General features: G+C 41.8%; 1 protein-coding gene across 1 annotated transcript in view; it reads right to left on the reverse strand.

Annotated features, from left to right (window-relative positions):
* Positions 1-9,112, reverse strand: part of FYB2 (FYN binding protein 2) — a 115,388-nt gene extending 106,276 nt beyond the window's left edge. The window contains 4 exon segments of the mRNA XM_004369123.2: positions 2,566-2,573; positions 3,648-3,682; positions 4,040-4,201; positions 8,356-9,112. Of these exon segments, the coding sequence (XP_004369180.1) occupies positions 2,566-2,573; positions 3,648-3,682; positions 4,040-4,201; positions 8,356-9,112 (962 nt within the window).
* Positions 9,113-21,054: the final 11,942 nt, after the last annotated feature.

Consider the following 21,054-nt stretch of genomic DNA (forward strand, 5'->3'; position numbering starts at 1 on the left):
AAAACAAAAATTCTCACAACTGGACCAATAAGCAACATCATGATAAACGGAGAAAAGATTGAAGTTGTCAAGGATTTCATTTTACTTGGATCCAGAATCAATACCCATGGAAGCTGCAGTCAAGAAATCAAAAGACGCATTGCACTGGGCAAATCTGCTGCAAAAGACCTTTTTAAAGTGTGCAAAAGCAAAGATGTCACCTTGAAAAGTAAGGTGCACCTGACCCAAACCATGGTATTTCAATCGCATCATATGCATGCGAAGGCTGGACAATGAATAAGAAAGACCAAAGAAGAACTGACGCCTTCGAATTGTGGTGTTGGCAAAGAATATTGAATATATTATGGACTACCAAAAAAATGAACAAATCTGTCTTGGAAGAAGTACAACCAGAATACTCCTTAGAAGCAAGGATGGCAAGACTACGTCTTACATACTTTGGACTTGTTGCCAGGAGGGATCAGTCCCTGGAGAAGGACATCATGCTTGGTAAAGTACAGGGTCAGCGAAAAAGAAGAAGACACTGAGTGAGATGGATCCACACAGTTGCTGCAACAATGGGCTCAAGCATAACAATGATTGTGGGCACGGCACAGGACTGGGCAGAGTTTTGTTCTGTTGTATATAGGGTCGCTATGAGTCGGAAACGACCCAACGGCATCTATCAACAACAACATGTCAAGTAAGTTGCCACAGTCATCCCAGCCAAGGCAACATAGATTAGCTAACTTCAAGCTCACCCCAGACAAGTGTGTAGCCCTCAGCCAATATTAGCAAAGCTGTCTAGATAACCCATAGTTGAAAACAAACACATGAGCACACCCAGCTGACCTCTGGCCAGATCAGTTGAACCTCACAGACTCATGGGCGAAATATGTGTAGCTGAATACCACTGAAGTTTTGTTGTGGTTAGTTATGTAGATTTATTGTAGCAGTAGATAACTGCTACGTCTTCTGTAACAACTTCCTTTACCTTCCGCCTAAAAAGTGACCACTCCCTCATCTGTACAATCGCCGAATCTTGTACCTTCCTCTATTGCAAAACTTAACACACTCTACCATCTCAAACATTTGTTGAATGAATAAGTAATACGATTTTTTTAAACATTTGGTTCTCCTTCTAAGACTGACCTTCTTGGGAACAGGAACATCTTTGTGAGTGAGGCGAGTTTGTATAGTTTGGGTGTACCTGGGTTTGAATAATGGCTCTAAAAAAGACATATTGTCTGAGCACAACTTCTTAACTGTAAAATGAGGACAGTAGCAGCAACTTTGCAGACTTCTTGAGAAAATGAAATAAGGAAATCTGTATAAAGTAGCCAGCTCAATGCATGACACATCGAATGGCTCAATACATATTATTTGGTTGAATGAATTAAAGAACTGATATTCTTAGAATGAGTACACCAAAAATATAAGGCCCTTTATTCCATAAGCAATTCCTAACACCACACCAGCTGCCCAGAGCATTCTCTAGCTTCTAATTCAATTTATGAGTATGGAAGCTGTTGTTTCAATTTACTGAGCCCTTAGAGGACCATCTTTGCAACTCAATGTCAACATGGTAGTTAAACGCAGTTTATTTAATCTTTCATTTAAAACTAAAGTTGCAGTTCATTGCTTATAAATCTGTTCTCCCTTCAGTCCTTCTGAGAGATAGATTCTTGGCTTGTACTTGTTGCCTCCTCTTGGGCAGGCTAAGTAGCCTCGCTAATAGGCTAGACTTCTGCACAGTTAAGAGGCATGTACTTACCTCTCTGGAGGCAGGTTGCTGTCTTCCCCAGCTGCTGCAAGAAAAAGAGGCAGAGTGAAAAAGATGTATCGGTAGCAGCCGGCTAAAGTGAGTTATGCTTGTGCGATGCCCTGCCCCCAGAGACAAAGTGCAGAGCAGCGGCTCACCTGTACCACAAGGCCCCTCTCCCTACCCCCTCTTTCCCAATGCGGCTGTCTTGGGGACCTGAACTGCAGCCCTCACACACACCAAAAAAAAAAAAAATGCTGTTGAGTCAATTCCAACTCATGGTGACCTCATGTGTGTCAGAGTAGAATTGTTCCATAGCGTTTTCAATGGCTGTAAACTTTCAGACTCGTGGCAACATCATGTGCGAAAACCATAGGGTTTTCTTGGCTGTAGTCTTTACAGAATAAATCGCCAGGCCTTTCTTCTGCAGTCCTGCTGGGTGGGTTCAAACCACCAACATCTAGGTTAGTAGTCAAGCACAACCATTTATGCCACCCAGAGACTCTTTCACCCACACTACATGGCGTTTATTTATGGGTAAAATCTCCTGCATTAGACTTTGACCTCTTTGAGGACCAGGACCTCAATGGAATTTATATCTTAATCTCTTGTTTCCATCACAGGGCCAGCCTCAATGTGTGTTGGAATTTATGATAACAATAAACTTGAATGTTTACTGAGTGCTAGAGTTCCAAGAACTATTTAAACAGTTTCCATGCATCATCTCATTCAATCCTCACAATAATCCTATGAGGTCAGTGACATTATTATTATTGCCATTTTATAGATAAGGAAAGTGACACTCAGTGAGAACACACCCAAACTTAAATAGCTAGTGAGTTGCGGAGTTGGGATTTACAAAGCCCATTTTATTACCAATAAACCAGCAGCACAGAAAAATGGCCTGTAAGAATGGTTCAGTTCTATGCTGACAACTTCCTTCTCTTTCAGAAAGGTGGTTTGAACCCTGAATTATTTAATGTTTATAAAAATCATAGTTAGCCTTCTGTGATTCGGAGATGGCCATATTACTAATGTATACTTAAAAGAGTTCTACTTCTCCATGTAGAATTTTCTATATGATAGGATTTAAGATGACTTACACCAGTGGTTCTCAAAGTGTGGTCCCTAAACCAGCAGCATCAGCACCCCTAGGAACTTGCTATCAGTAACTAGTTGCCTTCAAGTCAATTCTGACTCATGGTGACCCCATGAGTTTTAGAGTAGAACTGTACTTCATAGGGCTGTGATTTCTCAGAAGCAGATCACCAGGCCTTTCTTCCGAGGTGCCTCTGGGAGGATATGAACCTTCAACCTTTCAGCTAGTAGCCAAACGCTTAACCGTTTGTGCCACCGAGGGACTCCTGGGAACTTGCTAGAAAGGCAAATTCTCAAGCTCCTAGTCCAGACCGACCAAATCAGAAACTCTGGCAGTGAGGCCAGCAATCTGTGTTTTTACAAGTCTTCCGGGTGATTCTGATGCCTGCTAAAGTTTGAGAACCACTGAGTTATAGAAATTTAGCCGTGAGGTTGCCCCAGACAGTCAAATGAGCAATCAAAGACTGAGGTAGCTCTCTCGGTGTACCACCTTCTGGCACTCAAGGCCACAGCAAAACGAATGCTAGCACAGCACTATGTGCCACCTCAGAGCACACGTTCCCTTCATGTCTTATTAAGTGAACATAAAGGCGATGAAAATGTCAGCAGGGTCAGACTGTGGTGGGGGTGGGGAGGCGATGAGAAGGTGGTCCTTTAAATAATAGAGGAAAACACAAAATGGCACAGAAAAATGGCCTCCAAGAATGGTTCGGTTCCTGGAAAGGACCAGTAGGGGCCAGTTTCCCTTCAGTTACACTCCGAATGCAGATCACAGAGGCCCGAGAGGACCCAGATAAGATCTCTAAGCTTTCTTTTCGCTCTCTCCCCCTTCTTCTGCACTGACTGTGTTGACAGCATGGGCTTTGCAGAAAATACAAAGGTTCACTGCCTCCCTGCTTGGTGACTTTTCAGTTTTCTTCCCTTTGGACAGATGCCCAGTGATCAAATGCATTGCTCTTAGGGGAAGCAGGCTGGCCCAGGAGCGATAAGGGGCCAATTCCCACAGATTTGTCATTTCATGGGCAAGCTGCCATGGCCTCCACATGAGAATAAGCAGTGATGGATACCCAGCCCCATGGAAAAGCAGGAGCTGCAGTGTCACCTGGGAGTCGATGCAGAGAGGGAGGTGATATGGGGGATGCAGGCACTCGCGCTGTGACTCCCACCTGGTTGCGTGCAAGGCGCTGTGCAATTCCTTACCTTCCCTTTGGGTCTCAAGAATAGCAGCTGCCTGCCTCTGGAAGGCCTGGAGGTTCACAACCGGGGGCTTTGGAGGCTTTGTGGGTGGAGGACCAAGGGACTCCACAGAAGGCAATGGCTTCGTTCTGGGAAGCTGGTGATGCCTGATGTCCTGTTGCTTTTCTGAGTGAGACAGTAAGACCGGTAGGTTGTTATTATTTCCATTTCATGAATTTTCAGGAAGCTGACTGGTTTCCTTGCCTCAGCCTCACTCCCCTCTAATCTGTTCTCTATCCAGCAGCCAGGGTGACCTGATGCAAACATGAACTCGATTATGTCACCCACCCGCTGCCCATTCACTCCATCCTTTAGTGTTTAAATATTGCACTGTCCAACCTAAGTTTCCAGTTTATGTTCTCACCACACTTACCATCCTATACCCCCAACCTTATGCCCAAACATCTCTCACTCAAACCTCCGGCGGGGATCCAGAATTTGATTTGATTTTTAAAAAACAGATTTAATTTTTATAAAAAAGCTCTCATATATTCAAGATTTTGTTCATGCCATTCCTGTTTCTGGAATGCTGTTCCCTCACTTCTCTCCTGGCAAAATCTGACTCATTCTTTAAGACCCTGCTCTAATAATACCTCCTCTAGGAAACTTCTCTTAATTTCCACCAGGAATCAAGGCCAGAATTACCCACTTCCTCCCCTGTATTCCCATAGCACAGTGTTGGTATTTCTTTATCAGTATTATGGCATATTAGAGGTGCTGGTATATGTTCAAACTAAACTTGGGCTCCTTGTGAGTGAGACTATTGACCTCCTCCCAGCACCAAGCACAGGGACTTCTTCAGAGGAGATGCACTGTGAATAGTCACTGAAAGGGTTTCTTACGCACTTATGACATGAAAATAACATGGGGATTATAAAGAGAAGAAAGAACAATCTTTCTGCATAAATAAATCAAACTCCAATAGAAATCCCATGTTGTTATTGTTGTTGAACTGCCATCCAGTCAGTTCCGACTCATAGCACCCCTGTGTACCACAGAATGAAACACTGCCTGGTCCTGAGCCATCCTCACAATCATTATGCTTGAGCCCATTGTTGCAGCCACTGTGTCAATCCATCACACTGAGGGTCTTCCTCTTTTTTGCTGACCCTCTACCAAGCATGATGTCCTCCAGGGACTGATCCCTCCTGGTAACATGTCCAAAATAAGTGAGATGAAGTCTCGCTATCCTCGCTTTTAAGGAGCATTCTGGCTGTACTTCTTCTAAGACAGATTTGTTCATTCTTTTGGCAGTCCATGCTATATTCAGTATTCTTTGCCAACACCATAATTTAAAGGCATCAAATATTCTTCATCTTCCTCATTCATTGCCCAGGTTTCCCATGCATGTGAGGTGATTGAAAACACCATGGCTTGGGTCAGGCGCATCTTAGTCCTCAAGGCGACATCTTTGTTTTTTAACACTTTAAAGAGGTCTTTTGCAGCAGATTTGCCCAATGCAATATGTAGCTTGATTTCTTGACTGCTGCTTCCACTGAAGTTGTTTGTGGATCCAAGTAAAATGAAATCCTTGACAACTTCAGTCTCTTCGTGGTTTATCATGATGTTGTTTATTGGTCCAGTTGTGAGGATTTTTGTTTTCTTTATGATGAGGTTTAATCCACACTGAAGGCTGTAGTCTTTGATCTTCATTAGTAAGTGCTTCAAGCCCTCTTCATTTTCAGTAAGCAAGGTTGTGTCATTTGCATATCACAGGTTGTTAACGAGTCTTCCTCCAATCCTGATGCCATGTTCTTCATCATATAGACGAGCTTCTTAGATTATTTTCTCCGCATACAGATTGAATAAGCATGGTGAAAGGATACAACCCTGACACACACTTTTCCTAACTTTAAACCATGCAGTATCCTCTTGTTCTGTTTGAACAACTGCCTTTTAGTCTATGTACGGGTTCCTGATGAGCACAATTAAGTGTTATGGAATTCCCATTCTTCACAATGTTGTCCGTAATTTCTTATGATCCACACAGTAGAATGCCTTTGCATAGTCAATAAAGCACAGGTAAACATCTTTCTGGTATTCTCTGCTTTCAGCCATGATCCATCTGACATCAGCAATGTTATCCCTCATTCCATGTCCTCTTCTGAATCCAGCTTGAATTTCTGGCAGTTCTCTGTAGATGTACTGCTGCAACCACTTTGAATGATCTTCAGCAAAATTTTGCTTGTGTGTGATATTAATGACATTGTTTGATAATTTCCATACTCATTTGGATCACCTTTCTTTGGAGTAGGCATAAATACGGATTGCTTCCCAATATTACATACAAAAATCATATCTGCCTCTTACACTGGAAATAACACAAAAAATCATCTATAATCCAAGTGCCTTTGCTTTTGATTTACATAATTTAATGGTTGACTACATGGTCACCCGTGCTAAAACTAAAAAAGTGGGCTAAGGTTTCACAAATAACTCTATGTGGTTTCCTCCAAGCCCAGCTGTCCTCTACAACCTAGGAGGGGAGGAGAATCTTCATTCCTGTCCTACCAGCACGGGGCTCCATCCCCAAACACTCAGTCAGGGCCCCCCAAGCTCCTTACAATGTCAGAAATTTCAGTCTTTATGTAATTAAGAAGATATAGTGAAAATGAATTTCTGCTTACTAACTGAGCTTCTAATTTTTATCAGGCACTGTGTTAAGCATTTTACATGGATTATCTCATTTAACCCTCTCAACAGCTCTATCCATCAAAGAAATTCCATTCTTCTTTCTTTATTTCCTTCTATCCATCTTTCTGTCGTTCCTTCTCCCCTTTCTTTCTTTCATACTTTCTTTTTCCCCATTCCTGCATCAACAATCACTTATCCATTACGTCCCAGGCATTGTTCTAGGAGTTGGAGACAGAACTGAGAACAAAAACACATATAGTCCAGATTTCAGAAAATTTCATTCTGATAGGAATAGACAGTCACTATGAGATGGAATCAACTCGGTGGCAACAGATTTGGTTTTTAGTTTTTGGTGATAATCAAGTAAGCAAATAAATAAACAAGATGATTACAGAGAATGATTTGTTTTCTGGGGGAAATGAAAACAGGATGACATGAAAGAGCGTGAATTTGTGATAGTAAGGCAGAGCTCTTTAGGTAGAGAGGTTAGAAAAGGTTTATCTGGGAAAGTGTCAGTTGAACTTAGACCTAAATGCAGCCGTACAAAGATCAAAAAAGAGTGTAACATAAAGAGGGAATACCAAGTGCAAAGGCATACATAATACATACAAAAGGCATACAAAAATACATAACAATATACCAGGTACGGATAAGAGCTATGAAGAAAACTAAAGCAATGCAAGAAGATAGAGAGTGATGGGGATGGTGTAGCTATTTTAGATAGAATGATTAACAACATTGGCTCAGAGCAGATGACACTAGAGCAAAGACCTTGGTGAAATGAGGGGCTGAGACAGTCAAAGACCTGGAGGAAGAGCGTTGCAGCAGAGGGACTGGCAAGGGCAAAGACTCTGGGGTGGAACCAGCTTGGCATATCTGAGGAACAGAAAGAAGGCCAATGTGGCAAGAGAGGAGACATAAGAGAGGTAAGAAAAGGCCAAATCACCTGAGCTACCGTAAAATGGTTGGAGTTGACTTTGAGCAGGAGAGCAATGCAATCCGATTTTAGAAGGATTACTCTGCCTGCTAGAAGGAGAATAGTCTATTAGGGGACAAAAGTGGAAGCAGGGAGAACAGTTAGAGGGCTGTTGCAGAGGTCCAAGTGAGAGATGACAGTGGCTTGAACAAGAATAGAGGGCAGAGAAGGACAGAAGTGAAGGGATTCAGAACATATTTTGGTGGTAGAATCAAGAGCTGATGGATTAGATGCAAATAATGAGGGGGAGAAAGAAATGGAGCAAGACTCCTAGGTATCTGACCTCAGCAACTAGGAGGATGATTGTGTCATTTACCAAGATGGTAGAGATTAGAGAATAATCAGATTTACAGGAGGAGTTATGCAGATTGTCTGAGTTAATGCAGCTTATAAGAAGTAGAGCTAGGATTCAAATCCAAGTTTGTCTTCCCCTCACTACAAAGTCCATGCCCTTTTTTATTCTCCAAAGCTCTCTCTCAATATAATACCAGGAGATTAAGTACTTTCTCCAAACCTGAAATTATAATTTAGCAGATGGGCCTAGAATATCTGCACTGGAGTTTAAAGCAAACATTACTCAGGTCACATATGTGACCACCCTAAGTCAACAGGCTTTAAATTAGAAAAACACAGTGAACCCTCCCAGTCCCATGGGGACTACATTTCTCACCTGTGACCTGGCTGGCAAGCTCACACTCATAGACGGGTGGGGAGGTGCCCCGTGCCGGTCTCCTCTCAGAACTGGGGTTTTCTAGGCTCTTCCCTTTATGTTGTGAAAGCAGAAAAGAGGAATCTTCAGAAAAGGCAAGTGATTTTCTTTGAGCCATCAAGTGCCTCTGGGAAGGAAGGATCTGGGCTTCATTTGTTTCCAGCTTTTTCTTTGGCTTCTCTGGAAAACGCCCCATGACTTTTTGCTCTTCCAGATAGAAGGCTTTACCTCCACAATTAGCAAGGAGGATGGCTGATGACATCTCACTTTTCTGAGATGAAAACTTCTCCCAGTTCCAAAGCTTGTTTCTGAAGCTATCACTCACCTTGACTTTTTCCTTATCAGTTATCTCATCATTTGATTGATTCATTTCTGACAGCAGAGAGGCCTTCTGTGAATTTATGGTAGACCCAGCAGACCCATTCAGAGGTGCTGGGGAATTAGAACATTTCTGAAATTTGCTGTTCTGGGCCAGCTTCATCTTCTGGGGTGTAAGAGGCTCGGGTTCATTACTGGAACAATATGGTGAGAGCTGATTCTGGTTGGATGACAGGAGCTTTCCATTGGCCAAAACCTGGGTTGACAGTGTGCTTGTGATATCATCCTTTTGAGAAACACCTGCTGGGAATTTAATAGGTCCTGGAAGAAGTGGAGCATCAACAGTGTTTTGAAATTTGGCTCGAAGTTCCTTGAAGTTTCTTACTCCTTCCTAAAGCATAAAATAAAAGTGTTTCATTATTCCAGGAAACAGCCAGCATGATTAGGTGACTTGAGTGTATGTGTTAAGGGACTTGAAGTGCCAGTGTAACATGATCACTTATCTATTGGGCAATATTAGCCAGTAACATTCTTACCTATGTGAGATGGAATGAAAATAATCATCTCTCCTTTAAAACACTTTAAACAGGTTTAATCTTATCACAACATGGAATATTTATAAAGGAGATAGTATTAACAATTGCTGATAAACTCCTTGATACAACCCTTTGATGGGCTCGTCACTGCCAATAAAAATAAATTCCAAGCCCTTAGTATGGCATTTAAGATCCTTCAAAATGTGGTCCCCAACTAAAGTACTAGCTCAAAAGATGGTAGAATTATGATCTCCAACCACAGCCCAAAATCAAAGCAAAAAAATCCAAACTCATTGCTGTAAAGTCGATTCCAACTCATGGTGACCCCATGTGTTACAGTGTAGAACTGAGCTCCATGAGGTTTTCTTGGCTGTAATTTTTATGGAAGCAGATCACCAGGCCTTTCTTTTGGAGCGCTGCTGGGTGGGTTCGAACAACCAATCTCTTGGTTAGCAGCAGAGAGCAAACCATTTGCACCACCTAGGGACCTACAGCCCTACATAGCAACCCTTAAACAAAACTGAACTGGTTAGTTTTCCTGGAAACGCTGTACTCTTCACTATCCTGATTTTGTTTATGTGTTCTCGCTTCAAAAACGCACCCGCCCCATCTACCTGTCAACTGCTTTCTTGCACTTCAATGTCCACTTTCTCCACCCAGATTTTCCCTGGGCATGCCCCAAACCAACCAAACTCGTTGCTCTTGAGTCGATTCTGACTCATAGTGACCTTATAGGACAGAGTAGAACTGCCCCATAGGGTTTCTAAGGAGCAGTTGGTGGATTTGAACTGCTGACCTTTTGGCTAGCAGCCAAGCTCTTAACCACTGTACCACCGGGACTCCCTAGGCATGGCATAGCAGGCAGTGCTAATTCCTTCTATGTCTCCTGGACATTGCCATAGCTCTTAATTTATATCTTGGCTGCTGCACTTAACACTGTGGAGTGGAGAAAAGAACAAACGTTAGAACTAGACAGACCTATGTTCAAATTCTGACTCTACTATTCACCACCTAGGCAAATACGTTGGGAAACTCGATCTTGCCTATAAGCGAAGCCTCACCATAAAAATCATTTGTTAAGTGGTAAAAGGATTAGGACTACTACATGTACAGTTTCCATCACAGTGCCTGACATATAGTAGGCCTATAATAAATGAAAGCTATTAATAAGAAGCTAGAAGATTTTCTTGTATTTTCAACTCACCTTGGGGAATTCAGCTCAAATTCAGTATATGAAAATGGGGGTAGCAGAAACAGTTAAACCATTGGGGAAGAGCGAAAGGATCATGCCTGGATTAGACAGTGAGTTGGTGGTATAGGTAGGATGTTGTTGATGTTAGGTGCCGTTGATTCAGTTCTGACTTACAGCGACCCTGTGTACAACAGAACTAAACACTGCCAGGTCCTGCGCCATCCTCACGATTGTTCCTGTGCTTGAGCCCATTGTTGCAGCACTGTGTCGATCCATCTCACTCAGTGTCTTCCTCTTTTTTACTGACCCTCTACCTTACCGAGCATGATGTTCTTCTCCAGGGATTGGTCCCTCCTGATAACATATCCAGAGTACTTGAGATGAATTCTGTCTATCCTTGCATTCAAGGAGCAGTCTGGCTGTACTTCTTCCAAGACAGATTTGTTTGTTCTTCTGGCAATCCATGGTATATTCAATATTCTTCACCAACACCATAATTTAAATGCATCAATTCTTCTTCAGTCCTTCTTATTTATTGTCCAGCTTTTGCATGCACGTGAGGCTATTGAAAATATCATGGCTTGGGTCAGCACCTTAGTCCTCAAAGTGACATCTTTGCTTTTCAACACTTTAAAGAGGTCTTTTGCAGCAGATTTGATGACTGCAATAAGTCATTTGATTTCTTGACTGCTCTTTCCATGGGCGTTGATTGTGGATCCAAGTAAAATGAAATCCTTGACAACTTCAATATTTTCTCCATCTACCATGATGTTGCTTATTGATCTAGTTGTGAGGATTTTTGTTTTCTTTATGTCGAGGTGTGATCCATACTGAAGGCTGTAGTCTTTGTTCTTCATCAGTAAGTGCTTCAAGTCCTCTTCACTTGCAGCAGGCAAGGTTGTGTTATCTGCATAATGCAGGTTGTTAATGAGTCTTCCTCCAATCCTGATGCCATGATCTTTTTCATATAGTCCAGCGTCTTGGATTATTTGCTCAGCATACAGATTGAATAAGTATGGTGAAAGGATGCAACCATGGCACACATCTTTCCTGACTTTAAACCATGCAGTATTCCTTTGTTCTGTTCAAATGAATGCCTCTTTGTCTATGTACGGGTTCCTGATGAGCACAATTAATTGTTCTGGAATTCCCATTCTTCGCAATGTTATATATAATTTCTTATGATCCACACAGTTGAATGCCTTTGCAGTGCCAATAAAACACAGGTAAACGTCTTTCTGGTATTCTCTGCTTTCAGCCAAGATCCATCTGACACCAGCAATGATATTCCTCATTCCACGTCCTCTTCTGAATCTGGGCTTGAATTTCTGGCAGTTCCCTGTTGATGTACTGCTGTAACCACTTGTGAACGATCTTCAGCAAAATTTTACTTGTGTGTAATATTAATAATGTTATTAGATAATTTCTGCATTCTGTTTGATCACCTTTCTTTGGAATGGGCACAAATATGGATCCCTTCCATTCAGTTGGTCAGGTAGCTATCTTCCAGATTTCTCGGCACAGACAAGGGAACACTATGTTGAAATATCTCAATTGGTATTCCATCAATTCCTGGAGCCTTGTTTTTCGCCAATGCCATTAGTGCAGCTTGGACTTTTTCCTTCACTACCATTAGCTCTTGATCATATGCTATCTCTGAAATAAACATCGTACAATTCTTTTGGTACAGTGACTGCATGTATTCCTTCCATCTTCTGTTGATGCTTCCTGCATCATTCAATATTTTGTCCATAAAATCATTCAAACTGCAACTCCAGGCTTTAATTTTTTCTTTAGCTCTTTCTGCCTGAGTAAAGCAGAGCATGTTCTTCCCTTCTGGTTTTCTAACTCTAGGTCTTTGCACATTTCATTATAGTACTTTAGTCTTCTCGAGCTGCCCTTTGAAATCTTCTGTTCAGCCCTTTCATGTGATCATTTCTTCTGTTCGTTTTAGCTACTCTATGTTCAAGAGCAAGTTTCAGAGTCTCCTCTGACATCCATTTTGATCTTTTCTTTCTTTCCTGTCTTTTTAATGGCCTTTTGCTTTCTTCATGTATGATGTCCTTGATGTCATCCCACAACTCGTCTCGTCTTGCATCATTAGTGTTTAGCACATCAAATCTATTCTTGAGATGGTCTCCAAATTCAGGTGGGATACACACAAAGTCGTATTTTGGTTCTTGTGGACTTGTTTAATTTTCTTCAGCTCCAACTTAAACTTGCATATGAGAAATTGATGGTTTATTCTGAAGTTGGCCCTTGGCCTTGTTCTGACTGATGATACTGAGTTTTTCTATTGTTTCTTTCCACAGATGTAGTTGATTCGATTCCTGTGTTTTTCATCTGATGAGGTCCACACGTGTAGTCATTGTTTATGCTGTTGAAGAAAAGATATTTGCAACGAATAAGTCATTCATCTTGCAAAATTCTATCATGTGATCTCTGGCATCGTTTCTGTCACCAAGGCTTTATTTTCCTTCTTTAAAGCTTTTCAACTTTCGCCTTCCAATCACCAGTAATTATCAATTCATCCTGGTTGCATGTTTGATCAATTTCAGACTGCAGAGGTTGGCAAAAATCTTCAATTTCTTCATCTTTGGCACTGATGTTTGGTACATAAATTTGAATATAGTTGTATTAACTGGTCTTCCTTGTAACTGTATGGATATTATCTTGTAACTGACAGTGTTGTACTTCAACGTAGATCTTGAAATGTTCTTTTTGGTGATGAATGCAATGCCATTCCTCTTCAATACGTCATCCTGGCATGGTAGACCATATGATTGTCTGATTCAAAATAGCCAATTCCAGTCCATTTCAGCTCACTAATGCCTGGATTATCGATATTCATGTATTTCATTTTTGACGATTTCCTATTTTCCTAGATTCATACTTTGTACATTCCACTTTTTGATTATTAATGAATTTTTGCAGTTGTTTCTCTCATTTTGAGTCATGCTACCTTAGCAAATGAAGGTCTGGAAAGCTTTACTCCATCCATGTCATTAAGGTCGACTCTACTTTGTGGGGAAACCCTGGTGGTGTAGTGGTTAAGAGCTACGGCTGCTAACCAAAAGGTCTGCAGTTTGAATCCACCAGGTGCTCCTTGGAAACCATATGTGACAGTTCTACTCTGTCCTATAGGGTTGCTATGAGTTGGAATCAACTTGACGGCATTGGGTTTTTTTTTTTTTTTTTCCTACTTTGAGGAGGCAGCTCTTCCCCAGTCACATCTTGAGTGCCTTCCAACATGCGGGGCTCATCTTCCAGCACTATACTGGATAATGTTCTGCCATTATTCATAAGGTTTTTACTGCCCATTTGCTTTCAGAAGTAGATTGCCAGGTCCTTCTTCCTAGTCCGTCTTAGTCTGGAAGCTCTGCTTAAACCTGTCCAACAAGGGTGACCCTACTGGGATTTGAAATACTGGCGGCATAGATTCCAGCATCACAGCAACAAACAAGCCACCACCACAGTACAGCAAACTGACAGATTTGGGGTGAGTATAGGTCGGTGGGATTAGGTTTTGACTCCTGTTCAGTGTTCTTCCAACAGCTCCCACCTTCTCCCACTAGATCTAATTTATAAATTCATTTTGGTATCGCTTGCCTTCACAGGAGGCAGGAGGATATAGGGGTAGTGTGTGGGAGGATATTTAATGGAGCCATTTCAAAAATTAAGAGTCATCATTATCTCTTGATCACCTTAATGGTTTTAATTTCATTTTCATGGCAGTGATTTCTGATTTTGCCAGTGGAGGGAATGTTGGGTGACCTTTCTTCACTGTGTTTACAGTTGACTCACACCTGCCCTCTGGAGATTTAGGAGGGGAGGGAAAGTGAACAAGAAGCAGGAAGCAAGTGTCTGGTAACTCACTCACCTGCTTGCTCCTGTTTACTCTCTCCTCTCCCTCCCTTATCCCTCTTCTCTTTCTCCCTCCCTCCCCAACATCCTTCCTTTCCTGTCTCTCTCTCTCTCACACATACACAAACATACACACAGTGTGCACATTTGTAGCAAGCCCTCAAAATTGCCAAGGGCTGGTTCCCTATGCTTCACCCATCAGAGAAGTTAATGCAACTGCACATCCTCTCCTCTGATGTGGTGGAAGCCAGCACTTGGCATGAAATCAGGAGATGGGAGTCAGCTTAGCCACTTTCTAGTTATATGACTTGGGCTATTTACTTCACTTCTCTGGGCCTTTTTTTCCTCACTGTAAAATAGGACTTATATTTCTACTAACAGTTCAGGGTGACTGTAGGGATCAAATGAGATAACAGATGTGCAAACCTCAGTAGTTAATGTTTTTAAAGTAATATGATGATTTTTTTTTTGTTCGCCACTACCTGTAGCTACATGAATTACGATGCTATTGCTTGGGAGCCTTTAGTCTCTGAAGACTTGATTAGGCAAGTGTCTCAGTTATCTACTGCTGCTATAACAGAAATACCACAAGTGGGTGACTTTAACAAACAGAAATTTATTTTCTCAGTTTAGAAGGCTTTAAGTCTGAATTCAGGGCACTGGCTCTAGGAGAAGTCTTTCTCTCTCTATAGGCTTTGAGGCAAGGGTCTTGTCTCTTTTCAGCTTCTGTTCCTCGGTCCCTTGGTGATCTTCATGTGGCCTGGCATCTATCTTCCCCCATCTACTTGCTTGCTTGCTTAATCCACTCTTTTATATCTCAAAAGAGATTGATTTAAGACTCACCCTACACTAATACTGCCTCACTAACATAACAAAGAAAGCCCATTCCTAAATGGGATTATAACCACAGGTATAAGGGTTAGGATTTAGAACTCATATTTTTGGGGGACACAATTCAATCCATAACAGCAAGACTCTAGCAAAAAGTAGAATGCTGAATTCATGACCTCCAAACCAAAGTGCTCTGTAAAGATCACTGGTTCAGGAGGCAGCAAATCTGATCGTACCTGGCTCAGTCCTTCTTTCAATAAATATTCATTAAATGCCTACTATAGGCACTTAATGAATATTCCAAAGAAAGGTGATCCCACCGAATGTGGAAATTATCGAGCAATATCTATATTACACGCAAATAAAATTTTGCTGAAGATCATTCAAAAGTGGCTGCAGCAGTACATTGACAGGGAACTGCCAGAAATTCAAGCCAGATTCAGAAGAGGACGTGGAACCAGGGATATCATTGCCGATGTCAAATGGATCTTGGCTGAAAGCAGAGAATACCAGAAAGATGTTTACCTGTGTTTTATTGACTATGCAAAGGCATTTGACTGTGTGAATCATAACATGGATAACAGTACGAAGAATGGGAATTCCAGAACACTTAATTGTGCTCATGAGGAACTTGTACATAGATCAGGAGGCAGTTGCTCAAACAGAACAAGGGGATACTGCATGGTTTAAAGTCAGGAAAGGTGTGTATCAGGGTTGTATCCTTTCACCATACTTATTCAATCTGTATGCTGAGCAAATAATCCGAGAAGCTGGACTATACGAAAAAGAACATGGCAGCAGGATTGGAGGAAGACTCATTAACAACCTGCATTATGCAGATGACACAACCTTGCTTGCTGAAAGTGAAGAGGACTTGAAGCACTTACTGATGAAGATCAAAGACCACAGCCTTCAGTATGGACTACACCTCAACATAAAGAAAACAAAAATCCTCACAACTGGACCAATAAACTACATCACAATAAAAAAAAAATATTGAAGTTGTCAAGGATTTCATTTTACTTGGATCCAGAATCAACACCCATGGAAGCAACAGTCAAGAAATCAAGCTACATATTGCATTGGGCAAATCTGCTGCAAAAGACCTCTTTCAAGTGTTAAAAAGCAAAGATATCACCTTGAAGACTAAGGTGAGCCTGACGCAAGCCATGGTGTTTTCAATCGCCTCATACACATGCAAAAGCTGGACGATGAATAAGGAAGACCGAAGAAGAACTGACGCCTGTAAATTATGGTGTTGGCAAAGAATATTGAATATACTATGGATTGCCAAAAGAACGAACAAATCTGTCTTGGAAGAAATACATCCAGGATGCTTCTTAGAAGCAAGGATGATGAGACTACATCTCACATACTGTGGACATGTTATCAGGAGGGATCAGTCCCTGGAGAAGGACATCATGCTTGGTAAAGCAGAGGGTCAGTGAAAAAGAGGAAGACCCTCAATGTGATGGATTGACACAGTGGCTGCAACAATGGGCTCAAGCATAACGATTGTGAGGATGGTCCAGGGACTGGGCAAACACTGTTTTAGATAATACATGGTAATATTAGGGGAGACAGAAAATAAGCAAGTAAATAAGAAAAATTTAAAGATAAGTGATGTAATAAAGAGTGACTGGATGCCTACCAGGTAGCCCTGGTGGCACAGTGGCTAAACGTTCAGCTGTTAACCAAAAAGGTGGCAATCTAACCCACTAGCCGCTCCACAGGAGAAAGAGGTGGCAGTTTACAGCCTTGGAAACCCTATGGGGCAGTTCTATTCTGTCCTATAGGGTCTCTATGAGTCAGAATCGGCTTCACAGCAATGGGTTTGGTCTGGTTGGATACCTACTGTGGATTTTCGGCGGTACCATGGGCAAGTCATTTCTGTTCTCTGTACTTAGACATCTATAAAATAAGGAGGTTTGCCTGGGTGATCGCCAAGACCCCTTCCAGCACTAACATTTGGATTTGATTTTCCTAGCTATAAAAAATATATGTGATGCAGTCTGTTGTTTATTATCTATCACCTATAGCTGGGAGTTCAAGGTTGAGGACAAGAGGCAGGTTGTGTGTGAGAGTGGGTTGGGAAGTAGCCAAGGTGAGGTTTTGGTTAAACCCTTGCTCCATTTCTCTGGGCCCACAGCTATTTGGTCCCAAAATCCTACTGATCTTAAACCTTAAACAGCTCATGGGCCTGTCCCTATGCATGCTATTGCCTCTGCTTTTGAGTCCTCTTCACTATGGTCTCTCTGCTTCTACTCTGGGCCCTTTTAAGCTACCTGTTACACAAATCTGTTTAAAAACACAAATCTGATCTAGTAAGCCCCATCTATAGTCCTTCAATTTGGCTTCCTCAAAGCTTTCAAATAAAGTTCAAACTCTTACTTAGCACATAAGGCCCTTCCTAATCCCAACCATGCTAATTCTTTGACATCTTGTTGGATGCCTCCCTGGCGTGCTTTCTTCCTCTGAATTACTTACATTTTCCTAAACCTGTTAAGCTCTTTCATATCTCTGTACCTTTGAATGTGCTGTTTCCTCTGCTTAAAGTATCCATTCTTCTTTGAATTTCTCAAACTAGCAAATTCCCGCTTCTTGGAAAGTCAGTGTGTGTCACTTCAAAATATGTATTGGTTGCCTACTACGTGCTAGGCAACAAAGATTACAAAGATGAACTGAACAGTTTCTGCCCTTCTGGAGCTCATAGAATGAGGGATATAGACACAGAGTGATCATTTTAATATACTACAGAAATTTATTGGATATACTGCACAAAGATTGCTATGGGAATATAGAGAAGAGGCTCATGATGCAAGCTGGGGAGGGGTATAAAGAAGGTTTCCTAGAGATGACTCTTTAGCTAAAACAGTGAGCCAAGCAAAAATGGTGGAAAGGGCAGTCCGGGTAGAGAGAACAACATGAAGAGAAAAAGTATGGCACTGTAAAACAGAATGATGTATGTGGGAAAAGCAAGCACTTCCATATTACTGAAGCCCCAATGTTCAAATAAGAAGAGACAATTATATGAGGCTGGGGAAGAAAGTAGAGAGACCAAATCTTATCAAAGTATTTGGGCTTAATCTTCAGGTGGATGGTGAGCTACTGATGGGTTTTATGCAGGGCTATGACATGATTAAGGAACCCTGGTGATGCAACAGTTAAGCGCTCGGCTGCTAACTGAAAGGTCAGTGGTTTGAATCCACCCCATCGCTCTCTGGGAAAAAAGACCTTGCAATCTGGTCTCAAAAAGATTACAGCCTAGGAAACCCTATGGGGCAGTTCTACTCTGTCATATATAGTTGCTACGAGTCAGATTTGACTTGGTGGCACACAACAACAACATGACGTGACTGGAGTCCTAGGGTGGTAAAAATGGTTAACACGCCGGGCTGCTAACTGATAGCTTGGTGGTTTAAGTCCACTCAGAGGCTCCTGATATACTTTTGAAAAATTAGCCATTGGAAACCCTATGGAGCAGAGCTCTAGTCTGACACACATAGAGTTGCCATGAGTTGGAATTGACTTGACACCAACTGGTTAGATCTACATTTCATGTAGATTAAAGACCAGAAACCAACTAGGAGGCTACTACAATGGTCAAATAAAAATGTTAAGAGTCTGGAGTTGGAAGCTAATAGGAATGGAAAGAAGGGGGATGGATTAGTAAAACATGTAGAGAGTAGTATGGACTGTGGGAGTCCTTGGGTGGCGCAAATGGTTAAGCGCTCAACTACGAGCCAAAAGGTTGGTGATTCAAGCCCACCTAAAGGAACCTTGGAAAACAGCACTGGCAATCTGCTTCAAAAGATCACAGCCTTCAAAACCCTATGGCACAATTCTCTTCTGCACACATGAGGTCGCCATGAGTCAGAATCAACTTGATATCAACCACTACCACCACCACCAACAGTATGGACTGAATCTGGTGATTAATTGGATGTGAAGGGAAGAGAAGGGAGGACTCCAGAAAGATGTTCATTTTCTAAAATGGGTGAGTGGATAGACGTTGGTACCTGAAACTAAGATTGATGTCTGGAGATAAACACATGGGAGGATGATGATGAGCTTAGTTGGACATCTACAGTCAGTTATATATGTGGATATTTTAGGGGTTACACATTTGGATTGGGTGTTTTGGTGAGCACAGACATTAAAAGTGTGGACCCTGGAGTCAAACTGTCTAGATACAAATCCAGCTCTGCCATTTATTAGCTCTATGACCCCGAGCAAGTTACTTAATCTTTTTTGTATTTATTGCCTTATCTGTAAAAGGGAGATAATAATTGCACTATATCTCATAGGGTTGTGGTAGGTAGAATAATGCCCCCAAAAAGATTTCCACGTCCTAATCCCCAAAACCTTTGAATATGTCACCTTACATGGCAAAAAGACTTTGCAGATGTGATTAATTTAAGGATCTTGAGATGGGAAGATTATCCTGGATTATCTGTGTGAGCCCAGTGTAATCACAAGGGCCCTTCTAAGTGAAAGAGAAAGGCAGGAGAATCATAGAAGGAGATGTGACAACAGAAGCAGAGGTTGGAGTGATGTGGGGCCACAAGCCAAGGAATGCAGGCAGCTTAGATAGATTTCTCTTACTTAAGTCATTATCTTGGGGGAGGTGTCTATTTCTAGATGCAATTTCTAAGTGATAACCCTTTAATGACCACTTTGTATAAACCAGCAACTCCCCTTCACTCTCTACCTAACTTACCCAGTGTGCAGACTGGCTCACTCAACCCTTTCTAGTGATCCTTCTTCTAATACATAGGGTGGGAGCCAAGAACCACATTTCCCAGGCACTCTTTCAGCTAGAATCCTGCCAAATGGAGGTATTTATGGGAGACATGAGAAATGAGCAAAATATGAGGTTGTGGCCAACCAAAAGAGCAGATCTTCTAGGGGCTGCTGTGGCAGAGACTTCCATCCTGTGTAGTGGGCAGCAATATCGATGGGTTTCCACTTGAACAGCCCCACGTAGGGTTTGGGCTCTTCTCCAAGGTGTTCCTGTCTGTAGCATATAAACTTATCCCCAGCCCTCCTGGAAGCTGTAAAATAACCTATAATAAGTCCCCTTCTGCTTAAACTGGCAACAACAAACTCTGACCAATACACCCTGGCTTTCTATTTATTTTTTTCATAACACCTATCACCACCTGGGAACCCTCGTGGTGCAGTGGTTAAGAGCTCAGCTGCTAACCAAAAGGTTGGTAGTTCAAATCTACCAGCCACTCCTTGGAAACCCTATGGGGCAGTTCTATGCTGTCCTATAGGGTCGCTATGAGTCAGAATTGACTCGACAGCAATGGGATCATCACCTGACATACCATCTCTCTCTTTCCATCAGAATGTAAACTCTCTGAAAGCAGGAACTTTGTCAATATTTGTTTACTGCTGCAGCTCTTGTGCCTGGAGTATTTAGTCTACCGTGGGTGCTCAATAAGTACTTGGGGAATGAATGAATTCTTGATTTATAAGCCTTTCAGAACCCCTTCCAAGTCAGGGACTGTGCCTTATGTCTCTTGATATCCCCTGTACTAATACTGTGGCTCACAAAATGTTTGGTGAATAAATGAATCAGTGAATGAACATAACTGTTTGCACCACCCAGGAGCTCCTTAGATAAGATGGTTCACATAATACATGAACTGTAACTGTGCAGAATTTTGCATTTTTCCTGAATCATCTTTGCAAGGGCTGCTTAGAATATCCACAGAAAAAAATTATCTATTTGCTGTAAAATCAGAAGACAACCCTGAAAATAGCCCTGAAAATAGCCTTGGCACTTCTTATCTGGACTGGGCAACCCTTAAATGCCATAGCCAGGAAGCAAAGACCAAAACAATTCCAGAGATGTTGTGGGAACAACCGAAGATAAAAGACAGTGGTGTCCTCTAAACAGAAAGGGTTTAT

Source organism: Trichechus manatus, unplaced genomic scaffold (assembly GCF_000243295.1).
Source record: "Trichechus manatus latirostris isolate Lorelei unplaced genomic scaffold, TriManLat1.0 scaffold00003, whole genome shotgun sequence".
Taxonomy (NCBI): domain Eukaryota; kingdom Metazoa; phylum Chordata; class Mammalia; order Sirenia; family Trichechidae; genus Trichechus; species Trichechus manatus.